We start from the raw sequence: 12,063 nt of genomic DNA on the forward strand, positions 1-12,063 counted from the left end.
ACTGCTAGGGTCCTTAGGATCGGTTTGGTTGAAGGAGCTGAAGATGTTAGAAAATAGGTTTGGATACCTTAGGGATATTTTATGTTAAATCTTTCTATGAGGCTTTCTTTCCAGGATAGTGGTTTTCCCATGTTTCCTCTATATCATGTCATTTCGAACACGCCGATCTTATCCAAGATTCAAGTGTTCTCGTGGATACCAGAGATGGAAAAGTTACCAACTTGCGAGATGATAAAAAGAGTTGGCTCACATGCTTTCTTCGCCCGAATTGGTATGTGTCATGTTGGCAAGAGGTGGAGACTTGGGACCACATTTTTATTCATTGCCTTTTTACTAGCTACCTTTGGTTCAAAGCATTAGAAGAGTTGGATCTGGTTTGGGTAACTCGCAGATCAACGGGGAATTTATTTAAAGCAGATATTGGACACCAACTAGGCAGAAGGGGTAGAATTTTTTTATGGTGGTGGTTCATTTTATTTGTTGGTCAGTTTGATTGGAGAGGAATAAGAGGATTTTTGAAAAACTAGAAGAACCGCATGAAGAAAGTTGGGACAAGATTAAGTTTAGGGCTCATAGCTGGATCGAGAAGCATTAGGAGTTTAAGATATTTTCGTTTTAAAATTTGTTTAGGGATTGGAGTCTTATTTGTTGTTAATGTGATCCGGGTTTTTGTCTTCGAATGCTCAAACCACTTGTTCGCTACATGTAATTAATAGTTTTAAATAATATAATATTGTTTCCAATCAACAAAAAAGTTGCATCATTCTCATGTCAATCTATTGACCAAATATGCTATAAATTTCATGTCAATCTAATTGACCAAAATATGCTATAAATAAGAGGATATGCAGAAATTAATCATGCCAATTTCAGTTGTTTGAGCCACCAAATGAAAGTCGTCATCATTATTATTATAGCACATTTCCGCTAGTTGCGTCGTCGGCTACATGGATATTAGTTCTCCAAACTAAACGATTTTCTCACATGTCATCTCTTAAATAAATATCTAAGTTATCCTCTTTAACCACCTTTATCCAAGTTTTCAATGGTCTACCCCTCCTTCTGCTCCTTCTATTTATTAACATGTCAATCTAAGATATGTCGAATTGGGGCGTGTTTGGCCTCTTATTCACATGATCAAACCATGTTAGATGTCTCTTCCTAGTCATATCCTCTATGGAGGCTACACTTAAATAGCTCATAATTCTTTCATTCTTAATTCTATCATTGCGCGTTTTGCCACATATTCATCTTAACATACGCATCTCCGCTACCGACGTCTTATGCATATATAGTCTTGTAATGGCCCAACACTGCAAGCCATAAAGCATAACTGGTCGAACAATAGTTTTATAACATTTTCCTTTCAATCTCGCTGGCATCCTTCTATCGCATAAGACTCCTGATGTCATCCTCTATTTCATTCATTCTTGTTAATCATATGGTCTATGTCCTCTCTAATGTCCCCAATCTTTAGGATAGTAGATCCTAAATAGCGAAAAACTTCATACTCTGAGCCTTCTCGACCATCAATCTAGATTGGACTACCCATTCGTCTAGATTCAGGACCAAAGTTACAAGGTAAATATTATGTTTTTTAGCGACTAATTCTAAAACATTTACTCTCAAGAGCTTTACGCCGTCTATCTAATTTTTTATTTACGCCTATAGTTTCGTCTATCAGGACAATATCATCTGCAGACAACATACACCAAGGTACCTCATCCTGAATATGTCTCGTCAGCTCATCCATAACCAAAGCAAAGAAGGAAAGGCTTAACGCCGATCCTTGATGAAGTCCCTACTGCCACAGGAAATTCACATGACATCTCTCCAACAGATCTGACACTAGTTACAGCACTTTCATACATATCTTCAATGATCTTGATGTAACATTGAGGCGCATGCTTCCTTCTAAGTATCCACCAGATTAATTCTCTAGTCACTCTATCATAGGCTTTCTCTAAATCGATAAATATCATATGCAGACTCTTCTATTCTTCTCTATACTTCTCAATCATTTGTCTAATCAAGAAAATAACTTCCATTGTAGACCTACTCGGCATATGGTTATCTGATATAGTAGTGATTCTCCTAAGTTTCCACTTTATCACTCACTCTCATTACTTCAACACATGGCTCATAAACTTGAGCAATCATCTATATATCCTTTATTCTTATAAGTCGGTACAATACTATGTCTCTAAGATTATTGCATTTTCCTAGTATCTAGAATCCTACTAAAGAGCCTAGTCATTGGATTCCAACTTCCCCTAGACACTTCCATACCTCGGTTCAGTTACATCAACTATAAATTGTATACTTGTATGCATGCATGAAGCACCAAGTGATCAGGGATCTTGGCATAGGAGTTGTATACTATATTTGTTAAAGCCCTTACTTGAGAATGTCTACTCTACATACATCTTCACTTAAAAGTAAAAACAACACAAACAATTTAGATATTGAAGGCTCCCTTAGAATCAGTCTTTCAAGAGCACGGTCATAAGAACACAATTCATTAATCATTGGAAGTGAACTAAATTACATTGCAGAATATAGTTGGAATGTGTGATTTCTCAAAAGCCAGATTTCTCAATTAATCAAATTCCATAGTGTATCATCACCATAACCCATGGTTAGATTGGCTTTTTACAAAATCCTTGAGGGCTTAGTTGATCTATGATTTTTGCCGAGAAATCTTTCAATAAATTCCATTTCGTTGTTGCGTCAAAACACATAAATGCTGAATAATCCGGATAGAATTTGAACTAAGTAATAAAATAGAATAGTTGAATATTTTTTAAAAAAATGAGATTATCAAAGAATACACATTGGGTGCTAAAACTGCACACTAGAATTCTTGCAATAGATCCATAATCGAAACACACCTCTCAACATGAGCTTTAAAATTTGATTACATCACACTGTCCAAGAACATGAATGCATTATGGTCACATACCTATGTTGTGATACATAATCAAATGTTCATTGTTGTTTCCCGCGAATGAATGGGCTCTATAATCAATTCTCTACAGTTATATCCAAACTAATTTATATCCTTTGAAAAGATACCAGAATGTCAGTTACGGCCTTGTACAATCTACCTCTAGAGCCTCTAGCGCCTAGCGGCATACAACTGTTCATTCAACATTTGGAGTGTAAATTTATGTCCTAAAAAATCATCAATTGTTACCCAATACCCCAATTTGAATAAATTGCAAAGTTAACAGGTATATAAATACCTAACTTCGTCAATAAATCCTTACATGACCTTTGTTTTGTCGTATAAGACTTCATGCCTAATCTCCATGTACTGTGGGAAAAAATATTAATTTTTTTAAAATTTATTCAGAGTCACTAGAGCAAAATGAACTTAGGGAATATAAATCAAAGCAATAATTAGAATATTTTACTTAAAACATTTTTTGGTGAGATGGTCCGCTACTAGATTGATGGACAAGTAATTCATCTCATTCTTCATATCTTTCCAAGTTCAAAGTACAATTTGCCAAATAAAGATCCCCTTGAATTTCAATTTGTACAAATAAGGATCCCCTTCAACACCTGATTTCCTCTTTATATAGATAAATCTAGGAAATCATTTTGGTCCGTATATAAGTTGAAGTGGAAGTTCAATCCTAAACTTTGAAACCATCTAACACAAAGGTTTGCTACAAAAGGTAATCCTACATTCATGCGACATTAATTTGCACGTTAGATGGACAATATTGTTCTCGACTCTTTGAAAAATCTGAAATTACTGCGATCCTTATGCATGCATGTATACAAGTTCCAAGCAAGAAAAATATCGCAGAATCAGTATAGTATCTGCCAGGGTGATAATAGGGGAATTAGTAAAGTTTTCACGGAATCAAACCTCCTCAACAAGACGCCGCCGCCTTCCACCAGCTCGACTAGTTCTGTTAGAACTAAATTCTGCAGAAGAGACACCAGATAAGGAATTGGCGACCAATTTGCAGCAACACAAAGCAGCATCTTTCCGTGTAACTCCATCCTCGTCATCTAAATACACCACAACAGATTCCCGTGCAAACTCAAGAAGATCATGACCCTAAATTGGAAGCATATTCATTAATATAACATAGAAGTCAAGTATAATAAATAGTTCAAATTAACTCAACCTTGAAATTAAGCCGGCCTAGAGATTGTAAAGCGAGTTGAACAAGGGCAGGACCACTAAGTTCCAATACTTGCACGGTAGCGGTTGTGCCACTAGTCCTTGTAACGGACATAGATGGTCTTGACTGCACTTGATGGTGTCGTGAAAGAACAACAGAAATGCACTCAAGCAACCGTAATTGAATGGTTGGAAGCAAAGATGGAATGCTATAATGCCAAACAAAACTAAATATCAAACCCCGTGAATGCAATTAGACTAAGGAAACATAGAAAAAAGTATGCATTCTTTCTGAAGACCTAGTAGTTATGTGCTCGAGGGATTCCACTAGAGTGACGGATAAACCAGCAGAAAACATTGCATCCAAGAGATAACGAACATAAGGCTCCATGGAAGGGCCCATAGCTTTTGCTATATTTCCAACACAAGCTAGAGCCTCAAGAGAAGGGCGTCCTCTACGAGGAGCAATCTACAAACAGAAGAACCATAACCAAATTATCTGTATGGTAAATGCACAGAACTACCAGAAAGCCATTGACTCGGAGACAGAGTAACAACATAGCTAGTTGGCTTAGACCCTACCGCATCTCGCAAGTGCGATGTTATTGTCGGCAAATAATTGATGAGTTCACCATCCAAAGCACCTGCCATTTCCCCAAGAGCGATGAATCCACTGGCAGCTTCTGCAGGGCATTTTAAGAACATGAAGTATATGCCTCATGCAGATCTGCACAGAAGGGATTGTGAGCCAAATAAAGTTCTAAGCATTAGCAAGCACAAATTTACTCATTTGTTCAGGTAAAAGGATACTGACTGTCAGATAGTTAGTCACAAAACGATCACGCAGGAAATGGGCAATTCGTGGTAGCAAAGATGTAATGCTGAGACGAACTAGCCTATCCCGGTGCTCCAAATAGCGGAGAACAATCTCAGCAACTTCTCTATACCTTGACATCATGAATTCACCTGTATTCCTGCCCAATTGATACCAAATTCACAACAAACCCTAAATAATGATGAGAGGATTTTTCATCTCAGCATTCTTAAACTATATGGTAGCCACATTGGCAAAACATCGTCTTAAAAACCAAATAGAGAATGTGCTGCAATATGTTGCCGCAAAAACCAGGTTAAGCTTTGTAGAAAATGGAGATTGGCTGACCTCACCATAAAATATAAAAATCGTGAAAGATGTAAAGAAAGTTCCCTTGGATCATATAAAAGCTTTGTTCCGAATAAAAAGAAATAAAACAAATAGTTGCATGAACTAGTTTACAGTGAGTGCCAACTAATGCCTACAAAACAAGTCTCAAGGGAGTGCCCAAAGCCAGCGAATCTAAAACCAGTAAAGACTAGACAAAAGGGTTAACTGAATCATTTATGCTTCAACACAAACACACACTTAAAATAAAGGACATTCCAAGATTCACCAGAAACAACACACCTAAACAGACATAATACCTACACAGCTAACTTCTGAAGAAGATCAACTCATTGTTCCACCTACCTCAGCAGTTCCCCAACTGCAAGCAGAGAACCATGTATACTGTGTACAGGGGAATTTCTAGCCAATCCATCTTGTGTAGCCTCGAACATACGATAATACCTGCAACAAAAAATTTCACAAAACAATGGACATATATAAAAAGTGGCAGAAACAACTTCCTCACAACAGGAAAAAAAAAGTTTAGAAACAGGATATTCAAATTGCCTTCGATTTAGTTTTTGGTTGGAACCAAAGACAAAACATTATTTTAAGAATTTGTATTGACCATGAAGAGGCTTCAACCTAAGGCGTGAAAAGGTTCTACAAGGAGAATCAGGGGAAATTTTTAATGTTCAATGGTAAAAGTAGCAAAAACTCCCTTCGAAAAATGTGACAATTGGATTATGTCTCTTCTATTATTGCACATATTATTCATAATATATAATTTGTTTCTCAATTATTCATAATATATAATTTGTTTCTCATTATAGTTTTTATGAGGATTATAACACAATATATAGCAATCCTTTTATTGTATTTGATCCTTAGACCTTACTGGTACTTCTTTTGTAACATTTCCTCTCCGTTTTTATCTAGCAGAAGGCAATATTGTCAGTGATGTAAGACTGGATATATTCCATGACTAATAACTCTTGAACCAACTACTTAAGTACAAGGCTTTTCTAAATCTTGAATACTATTAAACTATGTACACATTAAACTAATACCAAGTGCTCCCAAACCTCCTACTTGATTCTTCTAAGGGAAGCCAAGAACGATTGTTCCAAAATTCATGAGAGCGTGCTTAAGTATCTCTCAGTAAAGACTCACTTGGAGTAAATTAATTAAAATCTAAAAAGCATGGTTCACCAAGGAGCAAACAGTTTAATCTGATAAGGCAATTGTAGGTAATTAAATGGGTCCAACAATCAAATATATTGCATTTGTTTCAGTTCCGCTCCTGTTCTTAATTTCAAAACAAACTATTTCTGTCAAAATATAAGCCATTTCAGGCATGCTTTCATACAGAGACAACAATTTTGCCAGTTTTACATTACATTTCCAAAATACCACCAAGAATACATTTGTTCAGAATTCAGATTAATATAAAAGAATGATATTTTCCATTCTAATTTCAAAAGCACTGATGCTTAGCCATGTAGAAACTAAATTGGATTTCATCATATCAATAGGTGTTTTCATGTACGAAAACAAATATAGCCAGTGAAATAGATATGTAACACAGATGTACAGATTATTTCCAAAACATAGATGCGACCATATAGAAAGGAAAAAAGCTACACTTACCACTGAACACGCCATCTGGTTTCACGCTTTTCAATAACCCGGAGGCAAGCACGAAGTGCCTCCACAGCTCGCTCCCGAACTTCTAGCTTTGGATCCCTTAATGCAACCCAGATAGCATCCACAAATTCAGAAACATGAACATTGAATACTGTTGAAGCATTCTCAGCCATTTCCTAACAAGAAGATAACTTCACTGCATAACTCTTAGCTTGGATAAGCATATTATTTAGTGCTTTATATTTAAAATGGGAGCATTAGTAATATGAGCGAATTATTGTCATGTTTAGAAAGTTAATTGAGATTCTCAAGGATTAATCATATTGTAAAACAAAACTGAAAAGCTATATTTTAATGTTCATAATTTACGCCTTTGACCGATGTGATTGACGTGAGCTTGATTACTGCATTCAAAAGGAGGTGAATAAACAAAAACGTCAAGCAGTTCTTGCAGCAAACAGTAAACAGAAAGGAAAAACAATGCAAAATTCTGAAATCAAGAGGAAAAGGTTTCCAGAAAAACAAAAATATATATTTGGTTTTGGTGCATTCTAATTATAGTTCTTGACTGAGAAATTAATTGTGTGAATTGTTAATCAACTGTCCTGCCAAAAATAGATTGTTATATTTTTGTCGTGGTTGTGTTTTTCTTAATGATGTGCGTTGAGACTTGAGCCCATATTTGTTAAAAGCACACGAGGCAGCAAGCAGAACAGGGGTCAAGTCTGACCGGTTTCTAAGAGCAATGGATAAATCTTTAATACGGCAATTGTTTTGGCTGTGATTGATGATTTGTCCATAAACATCTCTTAATTATCCACGCTGTTTCCTCCTTCGATCATCCATATACAAGCATATAGAAAATAAATATAGCGCCAAAATTGTTTGACTTTATCCTATTAGCCTTTCGTGTAGCTCTGAAGCTTTGTAGCTCCGTTATTGGATTTGTAAATAATGAGAGAGATTCTAAACATGGAACTTACTTTTAAGATCAAAACAGCAGCAAGACGTCGATGTTCCACTCTATCAAGACGAAGCCAATCCAGTGCAATTTTAACCTAATAATAGTAGAGATTAAAAGTATCAGAAATATTCAGCAAAATGGAGAATAAAAATTTCAACATACCAAGCGTTCCACTTCATCGGCAGTCATTGCCCCACCAGCTCTGGCCAAGTGGCCAAGAACTTTACTGGCCATGACCAATGTATCTGTTTCTCGTTTTGCCTCAAATGCAGTTCGCATGAAATTTGTTATCTTTGCAACCTTTACTGCAGTCTCTCCGATGCCAACATCTATAAGCTCATCAATGGCCCTCAGCGCACCCAAATTCTCAGCCACTTCATTACTATCTAAAAGACTAGCAATACTATCATACAGCTGATCCATGAAACGAGAAAATGCTTCGCCATTGAGATCACGGGCTTGTTCCTCTACATGTCTTCTCAAAGCTGAGCCAGTCCCATCCTGTAGATTATGTTTATGCTCGTTCAATAAAATACCAAAGACTGACTAGCAAAACATGCAGGCAAATTGTCAAACACAAAGGAAACAATCCCAGCACGAAACAATCGAGAACTCCTTCAATCTTGAAATTCACTAAATTTTCCAAAAAGATAATAGCTACCCACTGAACTAGGCTCCCAATTTTTTCATAATTGAGCCTAAGACTTCTCTCGTGGTTGCGAAAACACCTACAATCTTACAGTTCTCACTTTATAATGCAAAGGTTCAAAGCAGGTAAACGCAGCTTCTATTCATTGAATGCATCTCCCCATCTAAATAAGATATCAATTCTGTGAAACTGTTAACTGCTTAAAACACGTCTGGAACACATCACTAAATTATTACATTTTAAAAATGTTCATTGCACGATCCAGCAAAAAATATCAACAGCGAATAAAGCACGTCTTCCCACTTCTTTAGCTAACAGAGCACGTTTTGGGCAACAAGAACCAAAATAAAGTAAAATAACTAACTCGGGGAGGGCCGCGCGTGCATAAGTCGGCGAGTAAACGCACGAGAGCGTCGAAGTTCCCGGCACCGGTGGCAGTCGCTGGAGCAGTGTATCGAATCGACGGCGTCGTCGCCACAAGCGCCATGCTGAGATGTAGTTCCTATGTATATGTCCGTATTTACACACACACACAACAGATTTGATAAAACCCTAAGCTAATTTCTGAAGGCATAGGAAATTTGTGGTAAATTCCAGGAAATTGTTATCGGTAAACACCAACTGGCCGATATTCGTATGCTGACAGTTAACCCTCGCTAGAATCTACAAATGAACGGCAATAGGCGATTTAATATATTTTCACATAATGTATTTCTGGTTTTTTTAAAACATTAATGTATTTCTATTAAAGATATACATTCATAAAAATTTGAAAATAATGACACAGATAAAAAAATAATAATATGTAGTATTTGTGTGTTAAAAAAAAAAAACAAAAACAAAAACTAGTCTTTCTAGGGGTTTGTATTTTTACTGAGTATTAATTAATACGTTTTTGTTATAAATTTATGACACAAAATTGTATTTTATTCACGACTTGAAAGTGATCTTTTTATTGTTTTAACAATTAACAATTTGCAAATTATTTTATTAAATTATTAGATGGTTTTGCTTTTAGAATATAATTTATAATGGATCGATTGATTTGAGGTCGGTTGTTTTAGGAAATAATTTTGGATAATCCGTTCGAAAACTAACAAGTATATCTTAGATTTTATTTTAAATATAAAGGTGGTTTTAAATCTCCAACTCATATCAACGTATATATTTAGGTGGTTTTAAATCTCCAACTCATATCAACGTATATATTTTTTATCGATATACGTAACTGAAATCTTATTTTAGGACAATAGGTAGTACAAAACTTCATAGAAATACAGAACATTCGCCCTTAGACATACGATGCAATAATGATTATCATGTCAATAATTCACGAAGTTCTCAACATCAATAAATAGTCAAATCAAATAAGGTATAATAAGCCCTTGTTTAAAAAAAAAAAAAAAAAAAAACTCCCAATATAAAATAAATAATATAAAGTCTAGAAAAGTTTTGAGCAATCACCAACCCTAGATTTTCCAATCATTTTTATTACCTCTATGAGCATTGCATATTTAAATAATGCATTTTAAGGGTGCGTTTGGTTGATTGAATTAAACAATGATAGATGAATAGTCAAACAATGATCCAATGTTTGGTTAAAATTTTAAGGATATTTTGATAATCATTTTTTTACGGGAACTTGTAGTCTTTATTAAGAAATCAAATGTCTTTCAATACAAGTTCAACAAGCCAAGGTGGAAACTCCAGGCACAAAATAAAAAGGTGTAGGAGAAGAAATAGAAAATTTTGCTAATGCGTGTGCAACAGCATTTGCCTATCTTTTAATATGACCAAAGGATGATATCTTAGGCTAGAAATCAAGCCATTTATCTCAGCCGCAATGGTACCAATGTATCCCAACTCAGCTTGTGGTTTGGTGACTGCTTGCACCGCCAAAAGAGAGTCGGTCGCAACATGAATTTTTTGGAATCCATTTTCCAATACAATATTCAGTCCTTTTCGTAGCGCCATTAATTCCCTATGTGTTACTGAAATTGGTTGAGAAGTCTGTTGACCAAATGCAAGGAGCAATTTTCCTGTGTGGCCCCTCAATGCCCCCTCAATTGCATAAGAGTTGGACTTTTGGTTGAAAGAAGCGTCCGCATCTAGCCGTAGGGTCCCAGGGCTGGGTAATTGTCGTCTTGCCATTAGATCCCCATAGCTCATAGCAGGTTCTTTCAATTCCATTTGTTCTGCATGCTGATATTCATCTAAGAACTCCAAACACCAATCAAAATTCGAGTTGTGCTCAGGACCCTCGGGATTATGGAGAACTCTGGTTTTTTCCTTCCAGATAGCCCATGAATACACTGCCATCTTCTCAAGCTCCCCCTTCCCCAACTCATGCATTAACCAGCAGCAGGTGTTCAGAATCTCTTGTCCATGACAAATCAAGTGAGATATGTTATCAAACTCATCAATTACAATATCAAAGAACCGTGACTGAATCTCACTCTATCACTTTTACAATCTCAAGGAACGGCTAATATATGGTCACATTCTCACTTCTCTATTCTCCACTATTGACTTCATCCGTCGTTAAGACAAAATTACATATATACGGAATGATTACCCCTATCTCTTGCTCACCCGAGCGAATGCTCACCCCTATCTCTTGCTCTCGTCTTGAAGATTTACAAACAATTGGAAGTGTTTTTTTATGATTTTATATACAGAATCAGAATCACCACTCATCTATATCAATTCTTCATTTTTGTTTTCTTAGCTCAAGTAATCATCGTAAGTTTGTTGCCAAAAACTGGATATTGACCAAGTGGGAAGTGGGAATTTTTCAAGGTAATATTTTATTATCTATTTAAATTTGTCAATTAAATATTTTTTTGTCATTATATTTCTTTTACATGAATATGGTTGATTTGATGCACTTGATGGTACATACATTGGTACCCAAGTACCAAATGTGGATAAACCAAAATATAGAAATAGAGAAGGTGAAACATCAGTGAATGTTTTACGAGTATGTGACCACAACATCAAATTTACTTATGTTTTAACTGGTTGGGAAGGTTCTGTAACTGATAATAGAGTTTTATGTAATGCTATTAGTCGTCCTAATGGTTTGAAGGTTCATATAGGTACTTTTTAATAGATATCAGGTGATAAAATGATAAATTTATATTTTTGTATATTTTTTTCTTTTTATAGGTTGTTATTATCTATGTAACTGTGGATGTGCAAATGCTCAGGATTTTTTGACATGATATCATTTGAATAAATAGAGACGGAGATCAATGACACTAAAAAATTATTGGGAGTATCTAATTTTAAGTATGTTTCAGCTCGTAATGTTATAGAAAGAGCTTTTGAGTTATTGAAAAAGCGACGTCATTCCTTAGAAGCCCTTCATTTTATGCTATCAAGACTCATAATCAAATGATCATGACATGCATTTTACTTTACAACTTTATACGTGGTAAGATGATTGTAGGTTTGCTAGAGGATGAATTTGAAGAAACAATGGAAAATGATGAAATATGATATGAGAAAACGATCAA

General features: G+C 35.6%; 1 protein-coding gene across 1 annotated transcript in view; it reads right to left on the reverse strand.

The window, feature by feature from the left end:
• LOC140823831 (serine/threonine-protein kinase TOR-like) overlaps positions 1-9,232 on the reverse strand; it is a 39,510-nt gene extending 30,278 nt beyond the window's left edge. The window contains 11 exon segments of the mRNA XM_073185340.1: positions 3,881-4,075; positions 4,146-4,350; positions 4,441-4,610; positions 4,724-4,831; positions 4,833-4,868; positions 4,956-5,115; positions 5,649-5,747; positions 6,936-7,108; positions 7,916-7,990; positions 8,059-8,397; positions 8,910-9,232. Of these exon segments, the coding sequence (XP_073041441.1) occupies positions 3,881-4,075; positions 4,146-4,350; positions 4,441-4,610; positions 4,724-4,831; positions 4,833-4,868; positions 4,956-5,115; positions 5,649-5,747; positions 6,936-7,108; positions 7,916-7,990; positions 8,059-8,397; positions 8,910-9,032 (1,683 nt within the window). The 5' untranslated portion in view covers positions 9,033-9,232.
• Between the last annotated feature and the right edge of the window lie 2,831 nt (positions 9,233-12,063).

This window comes from Primulina eburnea, chromosome 2 (assembly GCF_022965805.1).
Source record: "Primulina eburnea isolate SZY01 chromosome 2, ASM2296580v1, whole genome shotgun sequence".
NCBI classification, from domain to species: domain Eukaryota; kingdom Viridiplantae; phylum Streptophyta; class Magnoliopsida; order Lamiales; family Gesneriaceae; genus Primulina; species Primulina eburnea.